Source organism: Lottia gigantea (assembly GCF_000327385.1).
Source record: "Lottia gigantea unplaced genomic scaffold LOTGIsca_21, whole genome shotgun sequence".
In the NCBI taxonomy this organism is placed as follows: Eukaryota; Metazoa; Mollusca; class Gastropoda; family Lottiidae; genus Lottia; species Lottia gigantea.
In genome coordinates this window covers 2,050,482-2,071,820 of record NW_008708458.1, presented here as the reverse complement: position 1 = coordinate 2,071,820, position 21,339 = coordinate 2,050,482, and the positions used below count along the sequence as shown (strand labels likewise).

Sequence of the window (21,339 nt, the reverse complement as noted above, 5' to 3'; positions counted from 1 at the left end):
GAAAGGCTTGTACTTTTATGTGATAACGTCAAAAGTTTCGAATCTTTTTTACCAAGGAACCAATGTGTTGCCGATCCTCATCTTGGATAGTGTGTTATCCTTCCCACTTGAGTCTGGTCTTTAACAAGTCCTCATTTCGACTGGTGTGTTACCCTCCCTACCTGCGTCTGGTCTGTTATACCCACCTTCTCCAGAGACTTCAAACCTAGTATCCTTGAACTAAACACTCTATAATTACCAGCATTCTATTTTTAGCTCAATTTCATGATATCTGCCAAATTTTCTGATTCATCAAAGATTGGCAAGACGTGTGAAACGTGGTTTTCAATTCTAATTTCTTTATTTCTTAAAATGACTTCTAATAGATTCTATTTAATTGCCTCCATTTGTACTCATATAGAGCACTGTCCATGACAAGTTTAAAACTAATCACGTGAGGGAATTGACATACCGGTACATATACGGCTTAATATCATGTCCATAGTCTTATCCGCCATTATGGAACAAACCAGACAGGAAGAATGAAAAAACACTTCTATTTACTTAGCAAAACTTCGTCATTGATCTTTCTCTACGTTTTGCACAGTTATGAGAACACACTGTTACAGGACACACTGGCCGGGGAAAGGCCTTGTATTGGAACCGTGTTTTTTCTGTTCTTTTCACCAAATGGTTATGATGAGGACTAGGAATCTAATGTACTTACTGCTTTCTTACAAATTCAGATGAAGCATAATTACACTCACCGCCTAGATAAGAGAATAAGACAAAATAAAAAAAGAAAGAATCCCTATAGATTCTATAGGCTGTAAATGTAAATGTATTGGTGCTGTTAAATGTTGTAAGAAATCAAACGGACCTCCACCAGAGGTGAAGTGTCAGAATTTATGAGTAGTATATGCTTCCATATTTCACGCTGGATTCCTTCAACTTATTAACTTTTATTATTTATTGGTCAACGTGGTGGTCATTTTTCATTCTCATACTAGCTACGGTGATTGGGTATAGGCAATGAATTACGATTTATACTAAGATTTCTGTATCGTTCGTTTACCACTGAACTCTGCACGAATTGTATAGACGTTGTTTGATGTCCAGTGCCGCGCACGGTGCGTGATTGATATAATACATTACCCTGATCTGTACTTTTTTCATTTTCTTGTACTGTATAAATAATTCTGAAACGTATTCCACACCGGACTCACCTTTATAAGTCGAAATATATGGGGAAGTGATATGGAAGAGGTAGCGATTTTTATATTTGCTCTAACTCCATACGCTTATTATGATATCTGCGATTGAATTATGGCGCAGCTTACTCACAGATTGTTATTAGTCTATAGTGACGTGGTTGTGGATCTAAAGAGTCGCGAGTCATTTTCTTCATCTTCAAATCAGTCTGATTTATTTACAATGATGGTCATCTAACCCAAGTCATTTAAAGAATCGCCACCTGAATCTCCAGGATCCCAAATTTCAAGCAAACATCAAAATCTTTAACTAAAGATTACAAATTGGGTGGGAACATATCAATTTACTACTTGTAATTCGATAAAATTTACAATGTTCCCCATTCATCCAACAGAAATGTATAATGGTCTGCATCAATAGATCACCGCCACTATCGGTAGCCATTATTATAAGAATTGTAGTTATTTACGAGGAACAAACAGGACAATAATTCTTCCAACATTCTACACGATCTCCACATTCTACTATCAACCTCCCCGACTAGACCATCTACATATATCATGTTCCTGTCTCTAACAGAAATTGGTTGAACCAGCCTAATTGAATTATACTTGTCATTTTTCATTTCTTGTCAAAAAACTAACTACTTATTTTATTTTATCTAAAAACACTTGGCTACAAAACCTCAAATCTATTAAGCGGTAATATGATCAATAAAAATCTTTTCTTTTTACATCCATTTATCAAACAATGAAAGTCGATTTATTAACTAACAAACTTTATACCTCTGTAGATGATTTCAAATTCATTCATAACTGGTGTCTTTACCATCAGCGAGGCAGGGAATGGATGCTCAGTGGCGGGCAGTGAAACAATCATAACAGAATGTAATTTGCCTTGTATTACCATGACGATATGCTTGGGATTGTCAAAATGTTCAAAGGACCCATCAACGTCATAATATTTTACTTATTATTAAGCCACGTTTAATGGCTTTAAAGAGGTTTTCCTAACTGGTCGTCATATCCTATAGAGTATTCTGTTCTTTGATTACGTTTGTTTCCGCCGCTCGATGCAATTCATACAAAACATGCTGTTGGTGAACTAAATGAGCATTTGATCGAGCCAAGAAAACATTATCGCGCCTAATCACCAGGAGATTGAAAATTACCAGGAACTACGTCGTCTAGAAAATAACAAAAGCCTACGATTCCATCACCAATTGACTATTTTCCGAGTCATAAAAATCTTCAGTAGTGTTTTTATCGTAATATCATGCTCCATTACTCCTTTGACTTCATTATTGACTGAAACTATTTATACATCATTCGGAACAAAACAGTTTTTACTAGGATTTATTAAGAAATGTTCTGTTCATGGTATTTTTGTTATAATTTGGTCAAGTGCTACTAGCCTACCGTGGACCAAAATCTTCAGATGCTAGCATCGCTGTGGACATTTTAAAATAAATTAAAATCTGAAATGTGTTTTTGCTAACTTATATAAAAAAAAAATCCTACATCGGTCTACGATTCAGGTATAAAAACAGAGCTCATTTTCCAGAAAAGAAAAGGGTTTTATGTTTGCTTGTATCGCACTATTGGGACTATGAAAGTGGGTATCACCGGCCAAGAGAATGAATGAAATCTTAATTCTGACGGTAATAAATCTGCCAGTCGGGAAATCAGTTGTGGTATTTAAAGCACAGTAAGAATTTAGTGGTCGAACTATAAGAAACTACAAGTGTTGACAGATTTACACCGTAGGCTTTGTTCGGGGTGATTCTCAAGATTGTTATCTGTAGAGAACTCTTATCTTCAATCCTATATAATATCAGTTGAACTTAACAATTATAATAAAGTTTCTGATTGTTCTGGGATTTTGTGTTCTATAAGAACAGAATTTTGAAAGTTCATCCATAGTAACGTGGCTCAAAACTATTTCTGATTGTTACTCCCCTCACTGTAAAGATTGAAGTATCGTATATTTTGGAAATTTGATTTTCGTCTGATTATAATAAAAGTACTTAATTGCGTGGAATTACGATTTTAAAGTAGACTATTACATGGATCTGGTATTTCGGATTCAAAATTTATTTAACATTGTCCCATAAATAATTTCTAGATGTAACCACATTATTTGATAATATACTTGTATCTAATGCGAGTCCTATATATCAAAACTACAATAGTTTCTGTGTAGCAGGGTACGCCTTTACTATAATGATCCATAAAGACTTTAAAGTGTTTTAAGACCTCGGTAACTGTAATAATGTAATTATAGTAGAATGATTTATAAAAACGTGGTTAAGGCTGTAAACTGATTGTGTTTGATGTTGGAGATAGTTATCAAGTTTCACCCATCAACGGTTGGAAGTTTTATGAGTTTGTATCAAGTACAATACCCACACTTACTTCTATTGTGTTAACACATCATAAACTAATACTATGCCTTTTATACATGTTTTATAGCCGGCAACAGTTCGTTTGGTCTCTATAAAACCAGGTCTTTCTGCATGTTGGCTTTCTCCTTTTCATATGTTACATTCAGTATTCCAAACTGAACATCAAAAGCGGTTGAATGAAGTGTATAGTCAGAAATGAAATGAAAGGGTGTTTTAGGCACACCTGATTGTGCTAATGAAGATGGATTTAAAGGCGAGAAATATCATCCAATCCGTGGGCCTGGTCCAATAGTTGAATATAAGAAACCTGTCCACAGGATGAAATACAATAAAGTTTCTTGGCAGTAGGCAGATATCATACTACTTTGAGCCATATCTACTTTGCATCAACGTTTACTCTGATTCACTCATCTCGTACTCATTTTTGTAAGGTAATAGTTGAACGTCATGCGAAAAGTCTGTTTATCTGTAGATCTGAAGCCATTAAGTAAGGTGTTTTATGGATCGTTTAAAAGTAATTTTCACACCGACGCTATACACGTTTTATTACCTGACATTTGTACCAATAATAGATTGGATAATTCTTCTATTTATCATACACATTAAAACATTCACGCTTCACTTTCGTTTTTTATTTCTTTATCTAAGTGTCGATATCAATGAATTTATATTCAGGAAGAAACTGTCTAGTTAGGGCATGCCTTTTCAACCTTGACGCCTTCCCTGGGAATTCCACATAGCTGATAATGTTTGCATTCTTTGGTAATCAATTCATTCTGTTATGGATCATATTCTGAAATACAGTCTCCAAAATCCAGAGGTACAGTAAAATTAAGTCGTCCTCCACTATATTGTAGAAATTTTCGCTGAACATTGTCTACAGCTTCACCCATCAATTTCTATATTTTGTCTATAATAATAATTCATTTAATTTATACTTTTATGCTCTTTTCAGGAGGACAATAAAGGGTGGATACAAAATACAAACCGAAGAATTTTAGCATAGTATTGTAACTATTTATCTTAAGATTGTAATCTTTGAAGACCACCATGTTTGTTTTTAACTGACCCCTGAAGACCAGAAGTCAACAATTGGTGATAAATTTAGCAAACTATTTTGTCAAAATTAGCAGGTGCCCGAAATGAACAACAAACGTGATTTTAGTACCATTAGCATGGTCTCTTGATTTCTCCCGTCGTTATTTTTATCAATAAAACTAAAAACGTTCGTGACTGGTGGGCGGTTAAATTGGACAGTCCACTAGTCCGCTATACTGCTATCTTGGTTTCTTATATTTTCTCCAACCATACCAAGATCTTGCGAAATGACATCGATATAATTTTCCGTTTTGATCTCCCATGAATTGAAGCTAAGAGGGAAAACTGTCCTAGAATAATATACGAAATGGTGTCATCTATGACCACCAGCTATACATGCTTACCCTTGAGTCTTGATTTGAGACAGGTTGCGCAAGATTGACGAACATGATATAATATGAGTTTCAAAGTCACGGGTAATCTTATGATGTTTTGCATTCCACTTGATGGTCTGATATAATACAAAAGACAAAAGAGTGGCAGATCTTGTGATTGTCAAACAAATAACAGTTTCATATTTGAGGAATTGTGATGATCAATATCTGAATTCTGACAGACATGATGACATTGACTGGTATTGTTTCCAGCCAGCGGTCGGTTGTATTTCTAAAGGCAGATGTAAATGTTTAATAGTGTTTGAAACATTATAAAATCAATAGTGACTGAAACTTTGTTACATTTAGTACTCAGTATTTCTTATACTAATAGTAGAACTTAGAAAAAGAAAACAATGTTCAAAGAACATATTTATTACAAACTTATAGCATAGAACCAAACCGAATTTCACGGATTAAAATATAATTATGCCTCAGTCTTAATTCTAACAATTGTTTCAAAATCATTCTCCATCGACCAATTCAAAATATCTTTGTAATTGATATTTCAAATGAATATTGGCGAATTGTCGAACTAGGTATGAGATAAAAACCAAACGAACTATAGGCTGTATCAAAATGAAAAATTAACCATACAAATCCGATTTCTATGAACTCAACCATTGAAAGAAATTAAATTGCTCCACAGGCAGAAATTCTTGTTGCTTCAATTAGTCGCGTGTCTCCGGGGCAATATGAAAAAGACCTTTAAATATGACGTAACTTAAACAGGTGCCTGACGGTAAGAAAGTCTCGGAAAATTGAGTTATTTTTGCCAGGAGTGATCTATTTCTGTCTTTTTTAAAAGCTTAAATTAACCATCTCAATAATACACAAAATGTAACTCAGTCTATTTTAGACTGTATTTTTGTTCTTATTGTGACAGTTTTCTGCAATCAGACTGTGGTAGACAATAGATATTTCTATTCCGGTCTTCCGACTTCCCAAGACTAATACATATTTGAGACATATCGAACTTCTCTACCATATATCCAGTACATGGAAGGAAATCTGTTGATTCTGAAACTGAACTACCCTGTTGAGTGTCTTGGCTTATGGTGCTCATATATAGATAATAACATACTTTACATATGAGAAACCATTTAAAAGTCGCCTGTCTCAAATAATCTGACCTGAAGTTGAAATTTTCGAAGCATTTGTCATCAGGACCGGTTTTCTCTGAGAGCTCATCTCATGCCAGGGGCACATCTCTCGGAAACATTATAGAACATTTTATAGAACATTTTTAACAAAAAATGCAAGATAATGCACAACCAAGGCTGCAGAGTATAAGTAGAACTTTAAAAGACACATAAAATCAAGGGTCTTATTATCCGATACTATCCTACATTACCATTCACCAATCTGTAGCAAAAACTAAAATCTATCATATCTTGAATGGACCTTCAGATGTTTCGGGCAATAGCCCGTGGAGTTAAAATAGGCCAAAATAAGTGAGTTGCTTTTCTTACTTGTTGGTACCTTGCTAGTAGATAGCTATCAGCGTTCCTTTTTACCCTTTAAACTAGATGTTTATCAAGTTCCTTTTAGGAGATTAAGTCTTTTCAATTACCAAGCTAACATGGTCTATTAGTTTTTCTTCAACATGTGTTAATATTGAGTTTATGATATAAATACAGGCTGAATGCTAACATTGATAAGGTATGGTGGGGTAAAGTGATATGAATCAAGTTCATCATATCCTAATCGACATCTTTACAGATTGTTATAGATTGAAAAGGCCAATTCATCAGGAATGTGTTTTGATATGAAAATTGAAAAGAGTTTGACAATTAGTTTGTAATTATGTTGGATATAATACAATCTTTCAAATTGGTTCTTATACAATATCCGTTGTCATTATTGTCATTGAAAATCTCTCTTTGATCTGTAGGTATCGTCGTAGGAGCTTACAATGTTTGACAGGCAAAGAATATCTACGAAGGAAAGACAGGGGAATCTACACCTTGGGTTCTGGTCAATGGTCCTTGGTAAAACATCGAAGACGATGACTTATTGAAAGTCATTTTCACACGCTTACCTAGATTAGAACCCACAACCACCATTTGTTGGACATAATGAAGCAAATGATGCCATGTATTGTAAATAACCAACGCTATAGCTGGCAGTGTTACAGACCTCTCAAAAGAAGAAACTTTTATTTGAAATTCATAACTTATTGATATCCGAGTCTGTTCATGAATTAATATATGATATTCTCATATTTCGTACGAGTTAACCCCTTTTATTCGCTTTTAACTTACTGTCATAGTGTTACGTGTAACAAGTGACTGGTCTTTTATACGACAAATATTTCTCAATATTGAACGTTTACTGTTGACTCGAGTGACTTCTATGACCTATCTGGTTGAAAACATTAAAAGGCTTACCGACCGTTTCGAACATTTCAATTAACTTCCAAACACATAAAACATACAACATAAAACGTTTGAATTATTTCATTTGAACTTCCCATAAATGTTGCAAGTTTTTATACATTATTTTTAAAATCTTGATTAAAAACGAAATGAATGTATTGACAGTTAATTACAAAGAGTTTTATATGCATCTACAACTATTTGATGTCCCTTAGACGGTATTAAACAATATCAAAACTACCATAATTGCTCAAGGTGGAGCGAGGGGTCCACACTTGCATCCCTATCATTGCATTTGCAAGAAGTTTTCTTTTTCACCGATGAAAACTTGTAAAGAGCATCTTAATGTTACCATCCATTTTTTTCTAAGCATCTGACCGTGAGCCAGGACACATGAAGGCAGACCTTCTGAAATGATTCTTGTACACATACACGATGCATGAGTTGATTTATAAGTAAGCACCAAGTGAGAAATAATTGCTACATGTATAATGTGTTTGTGAGGGTACAGATGAGAGTATAACGTGTATTATATAATGTTGATGAAGATAATATAAAATATGTATCGAAATTTATATTGTAAGAACTGGCCATCAGGATGTATAACTGTTGTTTTAATAGAGTATATTTATAATGTGTAACTTAGTACTAAATAGAAACTTGCATGGTGCTTGATTTGAGTTCCTGTTACCGCTATAATGTGATCAGTTGATTTGTAGTTCTTCTATCTCTATATTAATGCTCAGGGTTATAAAAGCATGTGTTGGTAGTATATGTATTGCCGTGTTCAGTGGTATTCAATAAAGTTGAAGAGTCTAGAGATTTTCTGAGATGATTGCAAAAACATTCATGGCTATCAGGTGTCTGTAATGTGGAGTTCATTAAAAATAAAATAATAAAACTTCTTCTCACCTGTTTTACGATATCCGTTCAATATTTCCACAGAATAGAGAAAAGTTTCCGGTAGAATCAAACAGAACGCACACACAAGATGAATCGTCTGTGCCAAGGGGCAAAAATGTTGCCAAAGTCGTCTGCCTAATCCATTATCTACATTCCGACACAGCGACCTAATACTTGGATTGAGGGCATGATCTCGGCCTAATTTTACTCCGTCATTTGCGATATTCCCAATTTTAAGAAACGATGAAATAATAAATAAGGGTAGCAAGAACACTGACATGATTATCATGGCCAGGAGAAAATCCAGTTCCGGGGGTTTCCCCTCCGCCTTAGGCCATGATTTAGTTTGAGCTTCCTGGTACCGTAACACACAGAGATACGTTGAATAAATATGCACACCAAGCGTTAATAAACAATAGCAAATAGACCAGAAAGAATTTAATTTGGTCTTCTGCAACTCGATTCCCGCCATAACTTTTTCTAATGAGGCTTGGAATTATCTGATGTTTTCTCACTTTGCTTCGCTTTAAACATCCTTAAATAAATACAAGGGATAATATTTAATCCACTTTCTTATAATTTCCTTAACGCTCTTATCCTTCATAATGATCCGACACAACTCTCGTCTGGTTGTTTTTAACCGCGTCTACTATAGTTAAAACTATCGTCTGCTGTTCGAAGAAAACAAAATAAAAGTAAACTGTTAACTATCAATGTACGGGACGAGTGCTAGGGCATGTCACGTGCTAGTTCGCGCTCGACGTATAGGAAAGTGAATTGGCAGATTGTCAATCAAGTGAGTCGCGTGCTAGCAGCAGACGTTAATTCAACCGCGCGCTCGTTGAACATGTAAGTATGTAAGATTAGCGCACGTGAAAAAGGGAATAACCTGCAGGCATCACGTAAACAGTTAAAGAACTGGCTATAAATAGCCTGGGATGGAAGTAGACAACGAGAGGAATATTTAATGCCAGTTTTCTCACCGAGATAAAATATCAAATATTAAAACAACACTGCCTTGTTTTAGACATCGGGAACCAATTTTGTTTTAAACCCGAGACCCCGAGACGCTCCTCGAGAGGAAATCAACAAACTCTTTCAAAACAAACTCTAGCTTGCTCTGATTAAATTTACGCGGGATTCCATTGTTTTATGAAAACTTTCAATCAAGAAACGAAAAGTTTGAAGCCAGGGGACATTTCTGAGAAATTTGAAATAGAATCGGATGAATTTGTAAATGAAAATGTCTGATTATTAAAAATAATTTCACGCATGTTTGTCTACAAATATTTCCGTCGGCCATGTACAAATCCCGACGATTTTAAATGGTATTTTTCTGTTCATGCCAATCATATCTCGGTTTACAGACAAATCTTGAGCCGATTTATGTCTTTTGTCTTATCGATGATGTAAAGTACCAAACTTTTATATACATGTGTATCTAACCACGAATGTATTCCAATGTTTTTTTTGAATAAAAGAAATAACAAAACAATGCCACCCCTGTTAGTTTCTTGTATGCCCAGCTTGGTACCAAGCAAAAACTTCGAGGTAGTATCTTAAGATTTCTCACTCAGTCCCCTTCCTTTTAACAGAAGATGATTGAACGGGAAGACAAAAACTGCGATTTCCGTGGGTCAAAAGGGTGACAACATATCTCAGAATGGCGGTCATTGAAAACAGTCTCCCACAAATTCCACACAAACAACAAATTTTTATCCTTAATTGTTTGAGAAATGGGAATCTTTAGAAACAAAATTCGGGCAGCTATTTCTTTAAATGGAAGTTATTTTCCAATCTAGGGTGACGTCGATTCCAGAAGTCTACATCCATTAAGATGAGAATATAATGTGTTAGACGGCCGAAGGGTGTGAATGGGAGCCAATAACTGGACATAATGTTTATAAACCAGTAAACTGATAAAATAAATTGTTATAATAAACTTTCACCTGGGTGGTCAGACTTTATTCTCTTACTGAGAAAATGTCAAGTTATCTAAATATACAGAGCGGCTAGTAAACAAAATGATTTGATAGTGGTCAGCCATACTTAAAGGAGCATTCTGGTTTTTTGAATAGGTTTGGGAAGTTAGGTGCTCAAATTATTGACCACCATGGATCAAAATCTACAGTAAGTGTTTTCTTTCTATTACCTCTTTCAGTATCCTTGATCAATTGCATTATTCTCTTCCAATATAAATCCTTACTATTTCGTGATTTTCTCTTGTTTTTTTTTTCATGTTGAAGAATATAGCCCGACTTAAATTATAAGTTTCAAAGTTTCAAAGTTCTCATCTTGTGGGTAATTATATCTGATCTGAAGAAGTATGTACAAATTAAGGTTGATCAAGAAAATACATGGGTAAACGGCATCTTTTCACGTATAATGTAAAACGTATTACAATTATAGCATTGGCTACTACCGCTTTATAGCATTCATGTCAGGGAAAACGGTAACTGTTTGACTTTTGACGACATCAGATCTCTCTAGATTGTCCCATTTATGAAAGGCACATGTTAAAATGTTAACTTTTACACTTTGGGCGAGGAACAGGGGAAAACGATATTTTCCTTTTTATTTGCGTCTATTAGGTAGGTTCCAAGTGAGTACCTCAACAGACAAGCAGTACATTGTGATTCCAATGCAAATCTGACTGCTGAACAGACGATCGGAAAACTGGACATCTTATCCTTAAACCAGTTGTGTTTATAGTGTTTATTATGATGCATGTATAGATGTATGCGAGCCAATGTATAAGAAAATATAGTACAGCAATGCATTCAAAATGAATAAATTATTCTGGACATGCTTGGCATACGAAGCCTATATTACACAGAAGTCATAATTAGGTATCTCAGTTATCTACAAGATACAAAGGATTTCTTCAGAACACGCATAGCAAATAGAGTCATCCACGATCTGCACTTTATTCTGAGAAGGCAAGTACAGTTTCCAATGCTAAGACAGCACCGGCCAGATTTTAATTCTGATACATTGTGAATAAGACTATCCAAGTTGAATTTGGCGAAAACAAGGAAGACATAAATTAAACAGTTGAGTGACACAATTGAACAAAAACCTGCGTTTTGTTGATGTAATCGATAAAAACCATTAAAATGGAAAATTATGTAAACAACCATAATAATTTGCTTGCTACGAGCTTTTAGGAATGAAAGAGAGAAAGAAACATCCATATTTTACAGAGATAACAAAATCAGTTCTCCAGGGAAGTGTATACAAGATGGTCATTGTGAAAACCTTTAGGCAATAATCCTTCATGGAATTTGAATAATGAATATTGTCGGGGTAAGATATTTCTCCACACTCAGGTAACAATTAAAAAGTGAACACAAACAGTCCAGTATATTCAATAAAATGTAAAATATTCCGAGAGTTTGACTAATCCCTCAACAGATTATAGACATCTATAAATGTATAAAAAAAATATTCTATACAAATTGATTTAATAAAATTTGATACCAAATTTAGAATTGTTCATCTTGACGCTGTAATGTAGTGTATATTGAGATAATTAGGAAAGATGACTTTGAGGTAACCAAACGTTCGTGCTCCCACCGAAATGGGAACCCATGAACACCACGTCCTCGATATACAAGTCGCTGTTGCAAATATATAACGCTTTGCAGCCTCTTTATCACGCATATGTACAGCGCTTTTATCACGTTCATCGAGGAAATACGACGATCTGAAGATCTCTTCATTTCGTCAAATATGGCTAAATCAAACACCGTGACTTTAAAACGCCTTTACTATGTTTGTAGCGACCTAAATACTATATCAGCTAATTTTCCGCCACCGTAACAACGCAGTAAGCTTCGACGTACCGGTACTGAGCAAGATAAGGGAAATAACTTCATATTACACTAATTTTTCAGACCACATATATTTAATTTGTATGAATTGGCCGCCGGCTATTTACTAAGATGTTTTTACTTTCCAGAAACAAATAATCTAAAGATAAATGAATTCATAATTAGATTTAATTAGATAATAAGACTAGATTTCAAGGCCCTTACAAACCGGGCTACAGTTACACCCATTATAAATAGTATAACTCTATGGTTACAAAAAATACATGGGAGATAACGTTATATTACAACTTTTCAGACCACATCTATTTTCCTTGTTCATACTCCCCTGATTTCTACGGTAAAAATCTCTACAGAGTATATTAAGAATTGAAATAATCTTTACATAAAGTGTAATTTCCACGTTAATAATAATATACATGTATAGACAATTGTGACCCTCCTCTATCTCAGCCACTCAGATTAATAGACAAGTGTATCTTCCCTCTATCTCAGCCACTCAGGTTGATAGACAAGTGTGTCTACCCTCTATCTCAGGCACTCAGACTAATAGACAAGTGTGACTTCCTTCTATCTCAGCCACTCAGATTAATAGACAAGTGTGACCTCCCTCTATCTCAGGCACTCGGATTAATAGACAAGTGTATCCTCCCTCTATCTCAGCCACTCAGGTTGATAGACAAGTGTGTCTACCCTCTATCTCGGGCACTCGGACTACTAGACAAGTGTGACTTCCTTCTATCCCTGGCACTCAGATTAGTAAACAAGTGTGTCTTTCCTCTATCTCAGACACTCAGAGTAATAGACAAGTGTGTCTTCCCTCTATCTCAGGCACTCGGATTAATAGACAGGTGTGCCTTCCCTCTATCTCATCCACTCAGACTAATAGACAAGTGTGTCTTCCCTCTATCTCAGTCACGCAGACTAATAGACAAATGTGTCTTCCCTCTCTCTCAGCCACGCAGACTAATAGACAAGTGTGTCTTCCCTCTCTCTCTCTCAGGCAATCAGATTAATAGACAAGTGTGTCTTCCCTCTATCTCAGGCAATCAGATTAATGGACAAGTGTGTCTTCCTTCTATCTCAGCCACTCAGATTAATCCCTCTATCTCAGCCACTCAGATTAATCCCTCTATCTCATTCACTCAGATTAATAGACAAGTGTGTCTTCCCTCTCTCTCAGGCAATCAGATTAATGGACAAGTGTGTCTTCCTTCTATCTCAGCCACTCAGATTAATCCCTCTATCTCAGCCACTCAGATTAATCCCTCTATCTCATTCACTCAGATTAATAGACAAGTGTGTCTTCCCTCTCTCTCAGGCAATCAGATTAATGGACAAGTGTGTCTTCCTTCTATCTCGGCCACTCAGATTAATCCCTCTATCTCAGCCACTCGGATTAATCCCTCTATCTCATTGACTCAGATTGATAGACAAGTGTGTCTGCCCTCTATCTCAACCACTCAGATTAATCCCTCTATCTCAGCCACTCAGATTAATAGACAAGTGTCTACCCTCTATCTCAGACACTCAGACTAATAGACAAGTGTGACTTCCTTCTATCTCAAACACTCAGATTAATAGACAAGTATGTCTTCCCTCTATCTCAGGCACTCGGATTAATAGACAAGAGTGGCCTTCCACCGTCTTGGACACTCAGCTTTCTGGAAGGGTGTGACTTCACTCTGTCTTTGACACTCAGTTCTTCTTCCTGGTGAAGGAGATCAATAATAGCTAACTAATAGAATAGAGATTTACTATCATTAAGGATCATTAAATAAATATCAGGAATTACAGATTCTATTGTCAAACAACACAAAAATATCTTACAGGATGATGTATTCTCTTCCTCCATATCAAATAATTACATTTATTTACATTTATTATCTATCAGGTCAACGACGTGACCAATATAAACATCCAATATAATGTGAAACATACTTCGAGAAACTCTGACACCGCAGCAGAATTTCTTATATTATTGGGATAACTTAAAATTAATTGTAAAAACCTTTCTGACAACAATCCTAATATCCAGTTTAACTAGAGGCTAAACTTTCTTATCATTACAGGGTTATTTTTCATTGGTCTGATTTGTTCAATTTTGAAATAAAGAAACCCTGTTCGACCATCAAAGATTCATTGGGTAACTAACACAAAAAATTTAATTTAAATCTGGTCACATAGACATCTATGATTCTGCACTCTAAGAGTTTTTTTTACAATAGGTGTGACTATCAAGGACGGTGACATTAAGGTGTGAAGGCAGGCACCAATAGATAGACAAGAATAAGGTTTTAGTTGGCTTCTTTAACACGCCTAAATACTATCTTCAGATATTGGTTAGTAGATTGCATATTACCGAATATTGTTGTTGAATTAAAGTATAAACATCAGAACAGTATTGATGGTTCTTAGAATGTTTTTGCGCTGATAGCACATGGTTTAGAAGAAGACCACTTAAACAAATATTTGATTTGAGAAGGAACTTCCTATACATTGCCAAGAAATTCCAAAACTATCAGAACTCAAATCTGATATTCAATTAAATAGTTTTAAAATTCGATTTTCTCAATAATGTGTGAATGTGGTTGGATTATCATTTTGAAAGTTATACATTTTTATAATACATGTATATCACTCTGGCCTATAATTAATATAATATAACCCTTAACCAAGCAATATAAATAATATGTCTTCACAGGAATAACTTTTTTTCAAACCCAAAAATTGTCCGCAGTTAATTAATGCTAAATTACATATTTTTGATTAGAGCCCTATGGACGAGAACAAAGTCACAGGGTCAATGAACAGTCATGAATTGCTTGTGAATGTAAAGTTTTAAATGAATAGATAACATGGCATGTTGTGATCTGGTAAAGACCAGTTGATCTAGATATAACATCAGCTGATAACCAGCTGGATGATCATGAATATAACCTTGTCAGAATGACATAGATTATAAACTGGGCTTATATTATACAGTAATATAATATATGCTTCACTATTGCTAATAATCAGTAATATAACTATCAACAGAGAAATGGAAAGTTGAGTAATAGGCAAATGTAAAGTTGTCAGTCTAATGGGATTATTGTCTGCTAAGCTATTATGCCATTAATTGCTGTGGGGTTTTGTCCTACTCAAGATGAGAAAATATTTAATGTTCCTGCTAGGGCTGGGTAAAATAATCGACTTTATAATTTCCATTATCCATTATATAATTTCATAATTTATTAGAAGTCAAAATTGCATTTTCTCCACTGTACCCATTAACAAGTACTTCAACATATAACTTACCCACAATAAGCTGTAATAACAAATCAAAGCAAGAGTATACTTCTATGTCGCAAATATAACCCATAAAATTAAGAATTTAGGCATGTTTTTAATTTAGTGTTCACAAGGCTTTTCAATAAAACCATTTTGAATATTAATCGTTTATTGATCAATAGCCTGCCACTGATAATAGATCTCAATTTGGTAATCAATACCCAGTCCAAGCCATTGCTTCCAAAAGTAGGCACAGTGTTAGCGTCTGTATTTATTCCCTATAACCACAGCTGGCCACTCCAGACATGTTACAAACTAACTACCCTACTAGTCTGAAAATAGCCCACTCATAGACTAAAATATTAATATATATTAACTTTATGACAAGTTTGATATGCTTTCCGATTTGATATCAAATCAAGTAATACATTCTGAAACAAATGCTAAGGAACAAGAGTCATAAAAAAAAACAAAATGCTATAAACAACTAACAACTTTCTTCAGATTGAATGTTTATGATTCTGGAATTTTTACATTTAAAACACAATTAAAGCAATATTAACTGACATCTAAATATCATATCATTTCAGCAACATTTTTATGTGCCTTGTAGAGTCAAACCTCAACAAATTACATAGTTCTTCATAAGATTCTCATACCCACACAGTATATGTTCACTTTATCACAGCTTGTTATTGTTGTTATAAATCACACATTGCAATTTATTCAATGCCATTTTAATAACACACTCTTAACCTGAGACTTATTGTCAAAAAACATAGTAACTTAAGATTCTCCAATTCTCTTGGAATCTGATTGGTCAATATCATCAGTGCAATTGTCCAATCAGAGAACTACCTTTGGTATATTATTGTATAATATTATCATTATTATCTTTAAGATATGTTAGACAGCAGACCTCAGTCTCTTAGCTGTCGTCACAATTTAATAATCTCCAGACCAATATACATCTCTGGCATGCAGAGTGACATGTCCAAAACACAGTTTAGAATGACGGAGCCATTGCATTCATCTCTTTGTGGTCCAAATTGGTTTTCTTTTTTAAAAAGTTACTGAATCCTGAACTAACCAGCCAACTCGGATTAGCCGCCTGAGAACTGGACCTTGCTGATACTGAATCCACAACATCTTTTGTGTTAACACTCTTCATCTGAGATTCTCTACGTGCTACCGAACTATTATCATTCTTATCCATTTGACCAACGGAAAAATGGGAGGAATTTTCAGGAAGAACACCCATTTGCATGAGATTTGTACCAGAAAGTTTTCTTAATAAACCACCTGTCTTGCGTTCGAGTTTTGGTGAAGTACGAGGTGTTACTGGCAAAGACACAGAGTGACGATTAATTGTCTGCTTTGGTACTGTCAATGATTTTTTGGGTAATTCTATCTGGAAATTTAAACCCAGAAGATCGTCTTGGGAAGGACTTGGAGTTATTCCTAGCTTAGGTTTCTTCTTAGCATCAGATTCTAAAAATATAAAACAATATCATATTAAGAACAAAAGAGATATATTCATTAATTAGACCTTTGGAGATTATATTGTTCTTAAATATCGGGCAACTGAATATTTTATGTATAAAATTTCAAGAGTTTTCAAACTGTACACGAAAAAAGCATTAAAATATGTCAAAATTATAAAACTCATGATTCCTGACTAGTCAAATAATACAATGAATTATAAAAAAAAAAACGTCACATGTATTATGATAAAATGGGCATGAACATGTGATTGGAACTAGAATCGCTTTCAGGCTAACACGTCAAATAACAAATTTTTACCTGACAAAATAACTACATTGATATCAATATAAAGATAATCTGTAATATAGGCCAATATGCACCACATTGAGAACACTAAAATGGTTTACAGACTAAATGGTCCTCATAAACAATAATCCAAAATATCAAAGATGTGCAAATGCAAAAAAACAATGACACAATTCAACTGGTGAATTCACAATATGAGCACATGTAGCCCTATTCCAACTTTATGTACAGGTTTGAAATTGAACAACTCTTACTAAACCATACAGGTCCATTATCATAAAACCTATTATACTAATCCATACAGATTAACAACTGACGATCAATTAAAGGCAGACCTTCCCCTATCTTACACTTATGATCAAAAGCCAATCTTAAGGAAGTTCAATAGAAAATTAAATGAAATGGAGTTTTGCGTCCTACTTTTCTGCACCATGTGGGCTAATGAAGACGGGCAACGCCATACAGGGTGCAATGAGGGAAATTTTGCCAGGACAGTGGCATTAGCCTGCTCTTTTCGATTTTCAACTGTCGAGGGATCTTAAACGTGTACAGCCTGTAGCACAAGGGGGAAGTTCAATAGAGCAATACACAAATGGTAAAAGGACGATAACAGAATATAAATATATCTGTAGGTAACATAAGTCTGAAGACAATACATTTATATTACACTTTATTTTAACCAATAATACATAAACTGCTGGAATTTATGTTTGCATGTTAATAGATGGTCATATCTTTACATTATTACATATTATATACATTATAAATGTTTTAGTTTGTATGACTTATATATAATACAAGACTTTCTATTAAATGAAGATATAAGCTTACACACCAAATAATTCTATTACCTGGATATATACCATTAATCTAATGACTGGTCAATGAGGGTCAATGATTTGTGGTTTTATTCTCAAGGCCAGTATTATAATATAAGGGTACAAGGTCTGAGTGGTGAAGGTCAATAACCTATACAAGTCAATGGTAGACTTTAACTGTCCACAAAAAACATGTGTGAAACGGGGCCCGGCATTGCAAATATGATCCTATCAGTCCTGTTCAAATAACTTCCAATTTAAAAAAAAATGTACAAAAGTTTATATCAAGAGTTGAAATACATCCTACTTACACACATCATGACAACCTATATAAGTTTCAAGTATGAAAGCAACAATATGGAATCAAATTTTTAAAACCAAAGTCTCACAGTGTAGGTATAAATAAGCTCAACAGCTGTAAGCCTAGACCAATACTGTATATAGATCATATCATTTTATACATACTGGTAAGTCCATATTATTGGAATATCCAACGAATTTAAAAAACACCTTACCAAATCTACAACCTTCGGAGCACAATTTTACTTCCTTACTGGTATACCTTTTACTCGTGACCACTGGTTAAAGCCAAGTCAACAGTTGTCTAAAGCCCTTTGATACTGTCAACATTGTATGATTAATTAGTCCAGCTTTTACTCTTGATTACAGTGAAGATTATGAAAATGACATAATCAATATCAAGCCAATAAATTTGATTTTAAATCCTTTTTGAGAGTCCACATATATTGTTGTTAATACTATTGTTAGTAACTAACATTATTCATGCCATTTGGATAGTCCACAAGCTGAAATGTTAATTTGTATAAAACAATAATTTGTAATTATAATGACTTTGTTCCTGTAAATAAAACCGATATGATCCTACTCTGCCTAAATATCTTGACAAATTCTGAAGTTACTTACCGGTTTTTGAAAAACGTTCTTAAATCAATTTCATTTATTAATCAATCAATCATAAAAGGAAAATGAGTACCGATATTAGAAATAAGAGATATTCTCCTATAGAAGAACTGGTCAAGGTTACAAGTAGAGACTATGAATTTCAACAATAGAATACATCAATTTAAGAAATTACTAACTTCTGGAGAGATTCACAAGGTAAAGTGTAAAATGACGGAGATCACAGAAGCCCTGGTAGGTAGATAACCTATTTGAATCATTGGACTATTATATCACTTTCAGCCTTGACTTACATCTTCCATTACAAACAACCAGCACCAACCAGAATAATAATACATTTAATAGTGCACCTATACTACACTAATACTGGTATACTTTACTCCTACTGATTTCATACCAAGCATACTTTTACTGTGTTTCACCTCTCTCCATAGAAGCCCAGCATATACAGATGTAAATAAATGTTGTGACATGTGACATAATGTCAAACATGACAATAAGATGTCCAGTAGGATATTCAAGTGCAGACTTAATAAGTTAATAGAATCCACGAATTCAGCTGCAAATAGACAAGGTTTCAATTTCCAACTGGTGACGGAGTTCTAACATGCACAGACTGTAGTACACAGCACCAATCAGGATGACTAGATATCTTTTCAATGTCAGCCACTCTGAACTGCTAAACTGAGAGACGGAAACCCAGTTGAAAACTCTGAAGGTTTCATCTCAGGATTGAAATTGAGGAACTGTCTAACTCACTGAGCCACTGTGACTTCCTAGAAGAAAACAAGTCAATGCATGGAATATGAATAACACATTATAGTACAATATGTTACATCATATAACATTGAATAACATTCTCTTGAAAGCTAGAGACTGACCTTGACTGATATCTCAACCAATCTCTCTCATTCTTATTACCAGAATTAACTTATATCTCCCTTATCTACAATACTGACTGAATTATCACACAATAACAAAGTCTATAGTTAATTACACTTTATTTATTTAAAACTTCATTTAAGTATGGTAATCCAGTTTATAATCTCTAAATCTGGTTTATATCTAGTGCAGACCTTTTGAAGATCAAGAATTGGTCTTCACAAACAACACACAACTCTGAATTGTATCCATCTATAAACTACTATTTAATCACAATTTGAAAATTAAATTCAAGGGTGCCAATTTCTCAGGAATAATGCCTAAGTCCTGTCTCCCAAAGACAAGTAAATCATAACATTTATTAATACTGTAAAGTGTGGTGAAATTTGTCTTTTTTTTCTTAATTTCAATAGTAAAAATCTTTATTTCATAAGCTTCTTTTGATTCTATATGTGCCCTCGCACCATAGCGATTACCAGTTGAGTATGGTTGCAAATAATGAAAGTTATGGGTGTTATTCTGTGTGAGGTGATTGCTGTGGTGTGAGGACATTAACCTGTATAACAACATAACATTCAGTTTTAACTCTGCTTTAGGACAACAATATAGATATTTTAGAATATGTAAATTAAACTGGTGAAAACAGTACCGTCACTTCAGATATAATATCACATCTTCTCATACATTTCAAACTCAATCAGTGAATTCACTTCTTTATTCACAGTACAGAAGTCCAATATCTCAATCAGTGAATTCACTTCTTTATTCACAGTACAGAAGTCCAATATCCGAAATCTAACAGTAAATCCAAACAAACTGAGCACAACTTAACAGAATGAACTAGAAGAACAAATTACTATACTAAAGTCAAGCAGAGATATGCATATCTAGATCTCATTTCAAAACATAAACACACCCTTTATTTCTAGGCTGTTAAAACTTACTCAACACAATGTTAGCTTTGTTAGGCTGTATAGATTCTATTACTTAGTCTAACTACAAAATAAAGTGGATTGGTCGTATTTATGTTTTGTATTGGACCCTAGTGAGCAGAATATCTTTGACTAAGCTTATGCTTACTGAATGACAAAACTGTTTATTTATGTTTATTTGCAAGTAATCCTATTCAAAGTTTAGAAATGTAAGTTTAAAGGTTGTCTCTAGAATACACAGTAAGCTTACTGCATGTCTATTACAAATAAACATTCTCTTATCGTGATTTCTTCGAAAAATAAGTCAAAAATATCTATAAGCCAATAACTTCTACTGAATAACAACAACCTTGCTAGTGGTAGTAAAATTTTTATTCAATAAGTTTCAATACCATTTCAAATCTACTTCTGAATATAGCTGTCATTTCTTGAAATACTCAAATAATGTCACTAACAAACAAGTATGATTTTGTAAGGTGTTTGAACTTGCACGATAAAACTGAAAGACTCTTAAGTGGCACGATATATCGGTGAATCGATGTAT

The 21,339-nt window shown here is 34.2% G+C and overlaps 1 protein-coding gene across 1 annotated transcript; it reads right to left on the bottom strand.

The window, feature by feature from the left end:
* Positions 1 to 13,917: 13,917 nt before the first annotated feature.
* LOTGIDRAFT_231733 (hypothetical protein) lies at positions 13,918 to 19,764 on the bottom strand. The gene is made up of 2 exons (XM_009054191.1): positions 19,741 to 19,764; positions 13,918 to 16,942 (listed from the first exon to the last, which is right to left on the bottom strand). Exon 2 carries the CDS (start codon positions 16,716 to 16,718, stop codon positions 16,458 to 16,460), a length of 261 nt encoding a protein of 86 aa, XP_009052439.1. The 5' UTR covers positions 16,719 to 16,942; positions 19,741 to 19,764; the 3' UTR covers positions 13,918 to 16,457.
* Between the last annotated feature and the right edge of the window lie 1,575 nt (positions 19,765 to 21,339).